Below are 14,279 nucleotides of genomic sequence, written 5' to 3'. Positions count from 1 at the left end.
CTGAGCTTTACAGAGCGGGTAACTCGGCCGCCAGAGAGCGAGGCCAGCCCAAGTCGAAACGCAGCCAGAGAACCCGGAGTCCGGCCACCCAGTCGGGGTTTCTCTTCTGGTGGTGGGGACGCGCCCGCGGTGCCAGGCGCTGCCGGCGGCGCCGCCGGTGCTGCGGGGGCGGGGTCAGAGGGGGGCGGGGCGCCGGGCACCGCGGGCGGCAACGCCGCCAACGCCGCTGCCGCCGCCGCGCTTGGGCTCCAGCTCCGCGCACTCCCTCCGCGGCCGCTGAGCCGAGCGGACGCCCCTGGGGCGGCGCCGCAACCCTGCGCGCTTATCCCCTTATCATGCCCCGGGCCCGGGCCCGGGCCGCCCCAGCAGCCAGGACACCATGCCCGAGGGCGGCGGTGGCGACGGCGGAGAGGTGCCCACGCTCATCCCGGACGGCGAGCTGCGGGAGGAGGTACTGGCGCGGAGTGGCGGGGGCTGGACCCAAGCGTGGGCGGTGTGAATGGGACGAGGGAGGAGCGACCCCCGGGAAAGGGGCCGAAGAGGGACGTCTGGGAGCCCCTGAGACCAATGACGTCATCGTGGTGGCTGCGTCCCGCCAAAGGTCCCGGGGCCCAGGGGCTCGCGTGAGGACAGTGGTGGGGCGGTGGGGCAGGAATGTAGGGGGCGACTTCCGCCCCCGGCGTCCCCTCTTCCAGCTTCACACGCCCTATGACGTCAGTGCCTGGCCCCCAGTCGTCCCCATTCCGCAGCGCTGCGGGGATGCTGACCCACCCACCCCTGGGGCCCAGGGGTCGGGCCCCCAGCCCCGCACAGCCGCTCACGAGGTGTCGGGCGGTGCCTGCAATGCAGCAGCCCTGGCAGGGACTGGGAGGAGGAGGGGCAGAAGGAAGGGAGGTGGCCTCTGCTACCCCTTCTCCTCCCAGGTGAAGGGTGAGAGCCTACTCTGCTGCTGAACCCCCCCTCAGCCCTAACCAGGACGATCTGCAGGGCTATCTTCCCCCGTGTGGTGTGTGGGGTGACAGGGCATGGACCTGGAGGTCCCTGAGAGAGTTTGGGTGAAGGTGGGCTGCTTGGGTGTGTGTTCCCCACACCTGGGTGGGACCTTTGTGCCCTGTAGTCCAGTGAGGGTCTGCTGGGTGCCCTGGCTTGGGTCTTCACTCAGTGGTGTGTGTGCATGTGAGTGTGACCTGCCTTGGTAGGTCTCTTGGGCGTGGATTCTAGTGATGGGGCTTCAGATTCCACTAGGGGTGAGGTGAGGAGCTGTGTTCTGTATCCAGGTGAAGCTCTGCTGTGTCTCTGGGCTTCAGTGACTGTGTGACGTGTATGTACATATGTGTGTCCTGGTGGATGAGTGTGTGTCTGCGTGTGTCTATCCTTGTCTACAGTTCTATGGTTGTTGGGTTTGTATTCTGAGAACAGGTGAGGCCTGCTGTTCCCTGGGTGAGCAGGCAGTGTGGATGTCCATGGTGGGTGGTGGTGAACATATGTGGGGTGCCGGCAAGTGAGAGTGTGCATCTGACTGGACTGCAGGTCAGGGTGGGATGTGCTCCTTTGGGGTGAGGAGGCCAGGCTGGCAGCCCTGCCAGGGAGGGTGTGCCAAAACCTTTGGGACAGGGAGTGGCCCCTGCTGTTCAGCAGTTGTATCCCGACCACTTCCTCAGCACAGATGAGGTGTGGAGGATGGCCCTTCATCTGCTCCCCACCCCAGGACTCACAGTGCCCCGGTTCCTCGTCCTCCCTGTGTCTCACTTACTTAAAAGTCTCTCGGGGGGTGGGGGGAGGAAAAAAAAGTCTCTCCAGAAAGTCTCCTTTCCCTCCCTATTGGAACAAGAGACCAGAGGGAGTTACAGGGTAACAGTAGTAATATTTATGCCCACAGCCAGACCCTGTGCTGAGATCCTCCCACATTATCTTGTTGAGTCCTCACAAGACCTCCAGTTTGCAGATGAGGAAATTGAGGTCCAGAGAGGATGAGGGATCTTCCCAAGTCACATGTAGCCAGCACCAGTTCCTGGGCAGGTGGGCTCTAAAGCCTGTGCTGTTTGCCTCTCAGACCCCTGCCATCCTGGCCTCCCAAACCACCAGGACCCAGAATCAAGGCTCAGGGAGGGTAGGGATGTGGCCAAGTCCACATAGCAAATCAGGGCAGAGCTGGGCCAGAACTATTTTCTCAAAAGCCAGTGGGGAATGGGGAGGGTCCTTTCCCTTCCTGGCAGAGGTGAGTCTATTGTGTCCTTGGCTGAGAGCTGGCAGAACACATTGGAGGACATGCTCAGGGCAGAGAGGCCTGGGTTTGAATCATGCAGTGCCATTGTGACTTAGCCAGACACACATGGCCTGGGTAAGTGGTGCAATCCCTTGGAACCTCAGTTTTCTCTGTAAAGTGGGGGTCACCTTGGCATCACCTTCTTCTCTGGGGTTAAGCCTAGTGGCAGGCACAACTGATGGCCCTGTGCTGACACATGCCTCCCCTCTCTCTGCCCACCTGCAGCAGCGGCCCTTGAAACAGTCCCTGGGAAGCTCCCTGTGCCATGAGTCGCACTGGAAGTGCCTGCTCCTCACACTGCTCATCCATGCCTGCGGGGCTGTGGTGGCCTGGTGTCGCCTGGCCACTGTGCCTCGGCTGGTCCTGGGGCCTGAGGCAGCCTTGGCCCGTGGGGCTGGAGGCCAGCCACCCACTTACCCTGCCAGCCCCTGCTCGGATGGCTACCTGTACATCCCACTGGCCTTTGTTTCCCTCCTCTACCTCCTCTACCTGGCTGAGTGCTGGCACTGTCATGTGCGGTCCTGCCAAGCACCACGCACTGATGCCAACACCGTGCTCGCCCTGATCCACCGGCTGCAGCAGGCCCCGCCCTGCGTCTGGTGGAAGGCCACCAGCTATCACTATGTGCGGCGCACACGCCAGATCACCCGTTACCGCAATGGTGATGCCTACACCACTACACAGGTCTACCACGAGAGGGCTGACAGTCGCACAGCTCGTGGTGAATTTGACTACTCGGCACATGGCGTCCGCGATGTCTCCAAGGAGCTCGTGGGCCTGGCTGAGCATGCAGCCACGAGGCTGCGCTTCACCAAGTGCTTCAGCTTTGGCAGCGCCGAGGCCGAGGCCTCATACCTCACCCAGAGGGCCCGCTTCTTCAGCGCCAACGAGGGCCTGGACGACTACTTGGAGGCCCGCGAGGGCCTGCACCTGAAGGATGTGGACTTCCGGGAGTCGCTCATGGTCTTTGCTGATCCGCACAGCCCACCCTGGTATGCCCGGGCCTGGGTCTTCTGGCTCGTGTCAGCGGCCACGCTTTCCTGGCCCTTGCGTGTTGTGGCAGCCTACGGCACAGCCCATGTGCACTACCAGGTGGAGAAGCTTTTCGGCGCCAGCTCGCCGCCTCCAGGGGCTGTGCCCAGTGGGCCCCCTCTCTCCCGTGTGGCCACAGTGGACTTTACCGAGCTCGAGTGGCACATCTGCTCCAACCGGCAGCTGGTGCCCAGCTACTCGGAGGCTGTGGTCATGGGCGCCAGCTCTGGAGCCTACCTACGTGGCTGCCAGCGCTGCCGCCGCTCCATCAGCAGCAACTCGCTGCCGCCTGCCCGGCCCAGTGGGCCCCGCCTGCCCTTCAGCCGCAGCCGCCTCTCGCTGGGAGCTGGTGGCAGGGCCACACCAGGGGTCTTTCGCAGCCTAAGTGGGGGGCCGCTGGGGCGCCGTGGGGAGGACACGGAGCCCCTAGAGAGCCCACCCTGCTATGAGGATGCCCTTTACTTCCCGGTGCTCATCGTCCACGGGGACAGCGGCTGCCAGGGGGATGGGCAGGGTGTGCTCTGAGAATCCTGCAGCCCCCAGGGTAGCCTCCTCCTCATCCCACCACAGGCTCAGATGCCTAAGGATTTGTCCAAAACAGGAGAGAAAATAGACCAGCCACACACCAGGGTGGGAGTGGGGATGGGGGAAGGTCCTTAAACAGACTAGAATGCAGTGATCTGTGGTCATTTGGGGGAAAAATGGACACCACCCAAGTTGAATCTCTGAACTGTCCCCAATATGGCTTCCCCTGCCCCACCATCACATTCCACTCCCCCACCTCCCCATCCTCCACCCCATGATGGCAGGTGATCTGGCCTGGGGGCCTCTCACACAGGGCAGGGGAGGAAGTTTCCAGAAAGGCTAGGATGGAGAAGGAGTCCTGGAGACAACTGTTGCCTACAGCAGAGGTCTGCTTGTGGGCTCTTCCCTGCCAGGGCTAAGGCCACACTGGGAGTCCTTGAGCAACCCAGAAGCACAAATTGGTGGTTTGGGGCCTTGCTCAACTGGGCTGGCCTTCCTGAAGCTAAAAGCTGGCTATGGCAGCATCATGACCTTGGCCCCCCTACCACCCACAGTTCCCATCTGCCTCCCCAGATAAATGCTCCCCACCCACCCACCCCTTCTCTTGCTCAGGGCCAGCACCTGATTGGGTATTGCTGGTGGCCCTGCACTGGAAGCCTAGTCCCACCTCCTGCCCCCCAGTAACTCCCTGGTGCTTACTGCACCCCTGTGTCTACTACCACCTGAGATTCCTTCTCAAGGCCCCATCATAGCCTCCACATCCGTTGGTCTCTGCTCCTGCCTCCCAAAGTCCGTGTCTGCTTCTGTCAGCCATGCACATACCCTGGGCGTATTCCTTCATCACTGCACAGACTTCTCTGCTCTTCACCTTCCAGATGGTTGTCGGGAGCCAGGGCTGCAGGGCATCCAAGGGCTTGGCCTCACCACAGCCTCTCGGACAATGCCCTTGCTCCAACATGGAGGCCCCTGCCCAGAGGACATTGTCACTCCCCCATGGAGGGGAGAATAGCACCTCCCTTCCACCTGGGGCTTCCACCCTTCTCAGGGGCCTATGTAAGGAGGTGGGAGGGAGGAGGCAGGGAAAAGATACAGATTAAATAAAGGTGTGAAAGGAAGGCCTGCTCTGTGCATTCCTGAGTGCTGGGTCTCCAGGCCACCACTACCGGCCCAACAGGCCACCCTGGCTCAGAGGCACAATGAGTCCTGGGAGGTCCTAGAATTGGACCCTATCATTCTCAAGAACAGGTTAGCTGAGCAGAGGGGACCTCCCTGCCCCATCTGGGGCCTCTGAGCCTCGGGCTTGAGTCCCTCTGAGCAGCCTGGATCACTTCTAAGGCATCATCCAATGTGGTCTCCCTTCCAGCTCAGTGGGGGATTTCAGCCTGCTTCTGATCATGTGAAGGACCAAGGGAGTAGTGGCTGGTGCCCAAAGTGGGGCAAAAGAACTGTGGCCTGTGACTCAAATTCTCTTCATTTGGTGGCTACTGACACCAGTCTGCAGCACTGGGCACTGAGCAAGTAGGAGGGCACAAAAAACGGAATAGCCAGCCCCAAATCAGGACAGGCTGCTATAGGATCTGAGGAAAGAAGAACAGGGGCAAAGGAAGGGCCTCATTCACTAATGGAGCTCAGAAAGTCTGCTAGAAGTGGCATCTCCACATGCATGGTTATATGTGGTGTTCACTGTGCAAGGGCATCAAGCCCACAGGCAAATGTGGGTGGAATGCAGCCCACAGGCCACTCCCCAATTCTTGAGTAGCACCCACGTAAACAAAGGACACCCTTTCCTAATCCACACAAAGGCACTATAAGGGCCAGTGGTGGCCCTTGAAGGTTGCTGAGAACATTTGGGACTACCCCAAGCAAAACCAGGGCAGGGGGTGTTCCAGGCAGCAGGTGCTGCCTAAACAAAGAGCCAGTTATAGGGTGTGGAGCAAGGCATGAGGAGCAGGTAGAAGCAAACAGCCATGAAAGAGCTGGCTGAGGCCATTCATACCAAACCCCACAATCTGTCCTCTAACTGGGGCAAACTAGAGCCATGGAAAATGGCTGAGCAGGGGAGTGATAAGGTCAAGGTTGCATTGTAGGCCATTTAGCAATGTCCACCTGCACACTGACCACACAAGGGAAATGGAGTTAGAGATCAGAATTCTCTCTGTGTACCTGCCACTGCTTCACTTCTTTGGGAGTGAAGTTAATTCTTTGTTCTGAAACAACTTAGGTGGAAAATCCTATGGTGCACAGACATTCAAGATGGCCCCAGGCCAGTGTGCTCCTCCCCATAGCTCCTCCCCATAAGGAAGGCTTCCTCTTCTACCTTTCTGCCCTAACACCATAGCCACCAACTGCACATTGGCTACCATTTTCCTCCCTCCTCAATAACAGAATCAGTCTTACAGCAGATGGCAATGAGTCCAACCTAAAAAGCAACATTTGCAGCCTCCCTACATATATGGTGTGACTACATTTCTTAATGCTGGGATATGAAATATAAACAGAAGGTATTGGAAGGGATCGCCAACAATGCTCCATGAAATAGAAACAATATTGGTGAAAACCAATCTTGTCCTCTGTTTCATCCTGAATTCAGCCTGGAATGCACACGTGATAGCTGGAACTCTGGCAGCTGTTTTGGAACAGAAAGTGACCTTGAAAATTATAACCATGTGCTGAGAAATAGAGGAGCAACAAGGTAAGATCCTGGGTTCCTGATGACACCACATGAGCTTCTGTGTCATCTCTGGGTTGCCTACTCCAGCTTTCAATGAGAAAAGAAAGAAACTTTTAGTTTGTTTAAGCCACTTTTTTTCTTCTCTATTACCAGCAACCTTTATTATTTATCTATTGCTGCATAACAATTTATCCCGACCTTGGTGGCTTAAAACAGCAATGATCTTTATGTTCTTCTCCTGACTTCTGTGGATCAAGAATTGAGACAGGACACAATGATAATGGTTTATCATTGTGACGTCTCAGGCCTCTGCTCAAAGACTCAAAAGTAGGGGCTGGACTCATCTGAAGGGTTATTCACTCACATGTTTGGCAATTAATGCTGGCTGATGGCTGATGGCCCAATGAGGGCTATCAAATAGAACACTCCACATGGCCTGGGCTGCCTCATAACATGGTGGCTAAGTTCCAAGGACAAGTGTACCAAAGATGCTATATTGCCGTTTACGATCTAGCCAGACAGCATTTCTTCTGCCCATTGCATTGGTCAAGGCTATTAGGAGGATCCACCTAGTTTGATGGGGAGGGAACACAAGATTTCACCTCTCTATGCAGGCTTGTCAAGTCACATTCACATGTAAGAACAGCATGCAGGATGAGAGATGGATTAGTGGCCATCTTCAAAAATGCACTCAACCACCATCCCTAATCCAGCTGACTGATACCCATAGAGTAGTCTACTCTTTATGATGATGGTTTAAGGGGGTTGGGGGGAGAGCAGTGACATGTCAGATGTGGAGACAGAATGACCTGCTCAGGTCACTAACTGGGGCCTTCAGGCCTGGAATAGATTAAATATAGCCATATAATTTTTGCAACTCCTCAAGAGATAGAATTCATTTCCCCTCTTCTGGGCTGACCTTATGACTTTTTGTGACCAACAGAATATGGTGGAAGGGATGTTGCTTCGCTTTTTTTTTTTTTTTTTTTTTGTGAGACAGAGCTTCAAGCTGTCGCCCTGGATAGAGTGCTGTAGTATCACAGCTCACAGCAACCTCCAATTCCTGGGCTCAAGCGAGTCTCCTGCCTCTGCCTCCCAAGTAGCTGAGACTACAGGCGCCCACCACAACGCCTGGCTATTTTTTGATTACAGTCATCATTGTCATTTGGCAGACCCAGGCTGGATTCAAACCTGCCTGCTCAGGTGTATGTGGCTGGTGCCTTAGCTGCTTGAGCCACAGGCGCTGAGCCTGTTGCCTCGCTTCTAAGGCCAGGTGTCAAGAGACCTTGCAGGTTGTACCTTTGCCTTCTTAGAACCCTGAGACTACTAAGCTAAAGAGACATCCAGCTAAGATCTAATGACAAGTACAGCAGATCTGAGGCCCCAGTCCAGAGCCAGTATCGGCTTCTAGACACAGCACTAAGGCCATCTTAGACACTCTGAAATAACTTAGGAGACCTGGAAAAATAGAGTCAGACCCCCACTTAGGTTAATTAATTGGTAATTTATTTTACTTGTTGCAGGGGCTGCTGCTCTGAGAGACAGTCAGCAGCCCAGGTGTGAGGGTGAGTTACCTTTTATAGGCTTTGGGCAAGCATATTACAGAAGCAAAACGTGGCTGCTTAAGGGGGGGTTACAACTTGGGTAGTCATGGCTACAGCAATGGAACAATAACAGCTTTGGTTGACAATGGATACATCTCATTACAATGGTTATGGTTATACAACAGTAATTAATCAAGTCTTGGTGAGTTTTCCACCATTGTTCATCTACTGAGGACTTGGGGGTTTTGTGAAACTTGGGACTTTTCTTCCTTGTACCTGAAGCTTGTTCTTGGCAACCCTAGGGGGAAGAAGGGGGCTTGGGAACGTGGCTGGGAAGCACCGTTCTTGGCCACCCTGTGGGGAAGAGGGACTTGCCTTGTTCCAGGAGTGGACTCTGGGGGGAGGAGGGAGGAGGAGGGAGGAGGAGGGAGGAGGAGGGAAATGGGCTAGAGAGGGGAGATAGGATAACAGGAGTGGGCAGGGGAAAGAGGGCTGGGTTACAACACCTCCACTCCAGCTGTAGTCAAGCCACTGTTGCCTGTAGTCCAGGAGGAACCTGGGTAAGGCCAGCCCAGCAGATAGGCCCCAATCCCATTAGTCTCTGTCTAATGTCATAAGCATCTCCTGCCAACTCCACAGATATTCTTTTTTTTTTTTTTTGAGACGGAGTCTCAAGCTTTTGCCTTAGGTAGAGTGCCGTGGCGTCCTCACAGCAACCTCAAACTCTTGGGCTTATTCTCTTGCCTCAGCCTCCCAGTAGCTGGGACTACAGGCGCCCGCCACAATGCCCGGCTATTTTTTGGTTGCAATTGTCATTGTTGTTTGGCAGGCCCAGGCCAGGTCCGAACCCACCACCTTTGGTGTATGTGGTCAGAGCCCTGCTGACTGAGCTACAGGCACCACCTCTTTCTTTTTTTTCTTTTTTCTTTCTTTCTTTTTTTTTTTTTTAGGCAGAGTCTCACTTTGTCTTCCTTGGTAGAGTGCCATGGCATCATAACTCACAGCAACCTCAAACTCTTGGGCTCGAGACATCCTCTTGCCTCAGCCTCCCACATAGCTGGGACTTTAGGCGCCCGCCACAACATCCGGCAACTTTTCAGAGATGAGGTCTCACTTTTGCTCAGGCTGGTCTTGAACTTGTGAGCTCAAGCAATCCACTCACCTCAGCCTCCCAGTGTGCTAAGATTACAGGCACCAGCCACCATGCCCAGCCCTTCCACTGTTATTCTTTACCTCAGATCCCTTTGCATTTCTGCCACTTGCTAGAAGTTGTAATTATTTATTTATTTATTTTGTTTGTTTGTTTTAGAGACAGAATCTCACTTTGTCACCCTTGGTAGAGTGCCATGGCATCACAGCTCACAGCAACCTCCAACTCTTGGGCTTAAGCAATTCTCTTGCCTCAGCCTCCCGAGTAGCTGGGATTACAAGTGCCTGCCACAGTGCCTGGCTATTTTTTTTCTCGAAGTCTGGCGGGGGCCAAGTTTAAAACCCCCACCCTCAGTATATGGGGCTGGCACTCTACTCACTGAGCCACAGGCACCGCCCAAAGTTGCAATTTTGTAAATTTGTGTATGCATGAGTTTCCTCCTATCTTTTTCTTCAACTAGAATTAAAACTATGGAGGCGAGGCTGGGCATAGTGGCTCATGCATGTAATCCTAGCCCTCTGGAGCTGACGCAGGTGATTGCTTAAGTTCACAGGTTTGAGACCAGCCTGAGAAAGAGCAAGACTCTGTATCTACTAAAAGTAGAAAAGCTGAGGCAAGATGATCACTTGAGCCCAAGAGTTGAAATTTTCTGTGAGCTATGATGCCATGGCACTCTACCCAGGGTGATACTTTGAGACTGTCTCAAAAAAGAAAAAAAAAAAAGGCAGCACCTATGTATGGCTCAGTGAGTAGGGTGCCACCCCCATATACCAAGGGTGGCAGGTTCGAACCTGGCCCCAGTCAAACGGCAACAACAACAAAAAAGCCATAGAGTCCAGATGCAGTGGCTCACACTTGCAATTCCAGTACGCTGGAAGCCTGAGAGAGGAGGATCACTTGAACCCAGAAGTTTGAGGTTACCGTGAGCTAGGGTGATGCCATGGTACTCTAGCCTGGGTGACAGAGTGAGATTTGGTCTCAAAAAAAAAATAAAATTAAATTAAAGCCATAGGAAACAGATAGGATCCAGACTCTACCACTATGACCCAAGTGGCCTGGAAAAGTCATTTAGCACTCTCTGCCACAGTCTTTTCATCTGCAGAATGGGAGACAATGGTAGAACCTACTGACTTCAGAGGGTTGCCGTAAGGATTAAACAAGGCACTATGCAACCATACTGAGTCTTGAACCTAGGAAGCACTCAGTAAATGTGGTGGTCAACAATGTTTGTACCAATTACAAGTGGGCACTTCATATCATGGACACATAGCACAGTGCTTGACACATGAGACATTCCATCAACATGTGTTAAGTAAACGATTCCCAAGCTCCTGCCAACACCTCTACCACCCTGGGGTTACCTGGGTCCCTGGGCATGAGTAGTGGCAGTGCCTACATCATGGCCCTGACCAGCCAAAGTTTTCCATTGCTCAGCCACACTTGACACAGAGCTTTTCTGATCCTTGGTTAACAGGCCTGAGAACTCAAGGAACCCAGGGAACCCTGTCCCCAGCCAGCAAACTAGAACGTTTTGCATGTCCTCCTTGGATCTGGGCTCAGGCTGCTGGTTCACTGGAAATTCCATGAGGTGACAGGCCCCTGAGATTTTTGTGAGTTTCATCTTCCCTCTTGTGTTACACCTGCTGCTGTCATACCAGTTCCCTAGAGTCCCTGCATGAAGTCACTGTTGAAGTGGCCTGGGATGTATCTGGAAGGGGCAAAAATTGGCCTTCAGCCCAGAGCTAAACACAGGCTGAGTAAGAATGGGAGGGTGTGTTGCTGGGAGTGGCAGGGGCAAGAGCATTGAAGTCAGGTTCAGAAGAAACCAAGACAAACATATTAAATGTAGCTTAACCTCTGCTCCATAGAGGAGCTTTTGTTCAGAATATCAACTGAGACTAAAATCAGTTAGTTCTCAGGAACCATGGCACAGCAAAAGATGGAGTTTTTTTCTCTTTGACTTCTTAAAAAAAAACTTACACAGCCAGATGCCTCGCCTGTAGCTAAGTGGTTAGAGCACTGGCCTTGTGCAAGAGGAGGGGGAGAGGAAGAGGTTGGTGGTGGGTGGTGGGTTTGAAACCAGGCCCTGGCCTGCTAAACAACAACAGAAAAACTTACAAAATGAGTCTGACCACAATACGAATACTGACTTTTTTCGGTAGAATAATTTCAACTTGTGTGTTATAAAAGAATATGTTGGCTCGGCGCCTATAGCTCAACCGGCTAAGGCGCCAGCCACGTACACCTAAGGTGGCGGGTTCGAATCCCCAGCCCGGACCCGCCAAAACAACAATGATGGCTGCAACCAAAAAATAGCTGGGCGTTGTGGCGGGCGCCTGTGGTCCCAGCTACTTGGGAGGCGGAGGCAGGAGACTCGCTTGAGCCCAGGAGTTGGAGGTTGCTGTGAGCTGTAATGCCACGGCACTCTACCCAGGGGGACAGCTTGAGGCTCTGTCTCAAAAAAAAGAAAAAAAAGAATATGTTATAAAAGACTGCAAAAGTATAAAAACTGATTATCTTTATTTTTGAGACAGAGTCTCCCTCTGTTGCCCAGGCTAGAGTGCCGTGGAGTCAGCCTAGCTCAGAGCAACATCAAATTCTTGGGCTCAAGTGATCTTCCTGCCTCAGCCTCCCTAGTAGCTGGGACTAACAGGTGCCTGCCACAATGCCTTGCTAGTTTCTCTATTTTTAGTAGAGATGGAGTTTCACATTTGCTCAGGGTGGTCTTGAACTCCTGAGCTCAAGGGGGTCCTCCCAGCTTGACCTCCCAGAGTGCTAGGATTACAGGTGTAAGCCACCTCACTTTGCCAAGACTGAATATCTTAGTAAACATTAAGTTCAAACCTTTAAGAAAAACTTCTGAAATGAATGAATGATTATTTAGAAACTCAACTTGGACATATGCATAGTTATTGGTGAGAATTCCCCTTCTCCAATGCTTGTCTGTTTCCCCAGCCAAACTGGAAAATCACCAGTAGGAGTGTTATGACTCACCGAGTTTAAGGTGAGTGGTTTCTGGGACTCTCTCAGCAGTGGGGGTATAGCGGAATCTCACATCTGACCTCTGTTTTGAGCTCTAGATTTGGGCAGTCAGGTGCCCTCTTGAGCAATCCACTTGGATGACTTCCGAACACCTCAAATTCAACATACACCAAACTAAAAGTATCATCTATTTCCTCATAAGGGCTTCTTCTCCTACGTCTCCACCTCTGAATGGTATCACCCAGGAGTGAGCCCAAACCCTGGGACCTTTATTGGCCTTTTCTGATTGTGTTCAGAACCTCTGCTGTAGGGATAAGTGGGGTTGGGAGTCAGTTCTGCCAGTTCAGCTCTTCCACAGTGTCAGGACTCTGTCTTCAGGGCTCCCTGCAGCCAGCTAAAGCAGACAGTGTGCCTCGCGGCACATTCTCCTATTCCACCCTGCAAGTCCACGATTTCCAGCAGGAAACTTTGAGTGTCCTCTTACGGAGTCCTTCCTCTTGTCTGACAGGTTATTGTGGGTGTAAGGGCACTACGGTATCCTCATTTTCCAAATGAGGAGACCCGTACAGAGTGATTAGGGAAGGTGCGCAAGGTTTCCCAACCACTGAGCAGTGGAGCTGGAACCAAACAAGGCTGTCAGGGGAAGTGCCAGCTCTTCCCATAGTGTTGCTTGGGTTTCCAGGAAAAAATCACTGGCCTCACTGAAACCACACTACAGCACGGGCTGCAGGTGCCTACAGCTGCACCTCGTCTGGGCACAAGGTCCCAACCCCATGGTCACAGGAAATGTCTTATTTATCAGCATCACTCTTCAAAACCACAGACAACTAACTCTTCCTGGGGTGGGGGGAGTCTTCATCCCTCCCTGCTCAATCCCAGTGCCATTAACCTCCCTTGTCCTTCCTTGTCTTGCAGCTTCACCCCTAAAAGTGAGTTTCCCAGGATGTGGGCATTGTTGGATCAAAGACAGGCTATCATGTATGGACTAGACTGTAGGGTGAAGAGCACAGGGTCTGCCTGGGCTCAAACCCCCACTTGCCAATTGCTCAACTAAGACAGATGTTTAACATGCTCAGGCAAGTGCCTTCAGCTTCCTCTTCTGTAAACTGTGGCAAGAATGGAACTTACTTCATGGGGATTGTAATGAATCTTAAATGGATTTAAGGACAAGTAAGTGCTTCAAGCATTCACTATTATTCTCAATCATATTTGGAAGCAAAACCTACCCCCACTTGTAGTGGCCAGGGCACCAGAGCTGGAAGCTGGAAGGAATCCCACTCCCCAGGCCTGAATTCACCCAGAGATTGGCATTTGCTCCACTGTATGAGTTAGTGAAGGGCCCAGCTGGAGCTTGGTAGGTGTTAGTTCCCTTCCTCCTCAAGGGCAGCTTCCAGTCTGTCCCAATAATATTCCAAAAACACTTTGCTAGAGCCCCAGACCCCTGTGGGACTGAAGAGGTGAGTATTTTCAGAGGGAGTCATGACCACTGGCACAGAAGTCTCCCCTGAGACTGTCTCTAGAAACTCTGACCTTTCAGTCCCACACCAGGGCTTCTGAGCCCAAACCACCCCCACCACAGACATTCCCCACTCCCCTAGGGCCTGGGGAGTGTCCATACTGAGGGGCGCTAGTTGGGGGAGGAGGAACATGGCCCTAGGAATTCTGCCCCCCCCCCCGACCCCGCCCCAGAGGTTGTGCTTTCAGTCTTGAGAATAAGTTTCTGGGGAGGGACAGCAGGAGTTGGGCCAGCCACTTTAGACACTGTTAGGGCCCCCTCAGCTCACAGGGTAGCCTCAGAATGTAAAGCGCCTTTGGGGACAGACTTCTGTTGTTTTACCTTTTTTTTTTTTTTTTTATTGAATGGTAACTATGTACATTAATGCACTTCTGGGGTACAGTGTGGGGTTTTCACACACAATCAAAACACTTCCATCAAACTGGTTAACATAGCCTTCGTGTCATTTTCTTAGTTATTATTTTAAAACGTACACATTCTGCTCTTAGAAAGATTCACTTGGCTCGGCGCCTATAGCTCAACCGGCTAAGGCGCCAGCCACGTACACCAAAGGTGGCGGGTTCGAATCCCCAGCCCGGACCCGCCAAACAACA

At 53.1% G+C, this 14,279-nt stretch overlaps 1 protein-coding gene across 1 annotated transcript; it reads left to right on the top strand.

Annotated features, from left to right (window-relative positions):
- The first annotated feature begins 379 nt into the window (after positions 1 to 379).
- On the top strand, positions 380 to 3,823 carry TMEM151A (transmembrane protein 151A). Its single transcript, XM_003798403.2, has 2 exons — positions 380 to 451; positions 2,492 to 3,823. The coding sequence occupies exons 1-2, from the start codon at positions 380 to 382 to the stop codon at positions 3,821 to 3,823; spliced, it is 1,404 nt and encodes a 467-aa protein (XP_003798451.1).
- Positions 3,824 to 14,279: the final 10,456 nt, after the last annotated feature.

This window comes from Otolemur garnettii, unplaced genomic scaffold (assembly GCF_000181295.1).
Source record: "Otolemur garnettii isolate 467f Iridium unplaced genomic scaffold, OtoGar3 scaffold00134, whole genome shotgun sequence".
In the NCBI taxonomy this organism is placed as follows: domain Eukaryota; kingdom Metazoa; phylum Chordata; class Mammalia; order Primates; family Galagidae; genus Otolemur; species Otolemur garnettii.
The sequence above is the reverse complement of the archived record's forward strand: the minus strand, read 5'-3'. Positions and strand labels throughout refer to the sequence as shown.

Coding starts and splice junctions, on each gene's coding strand:
- TMEM151A (XM_003798403.2), top strand. CDS start 380: ATGCCCGAGGGCGGCGGTGGCGACGGCGGAGAGGTGCCCACGCTCATC. Junction 452..2,491: donor ACGGCGAGCTGCGGGAGGAG/GTACTGGCGCGG, acceptor GCCCACCTGCAG/CAGCGGCCCTTGAAACAGTC.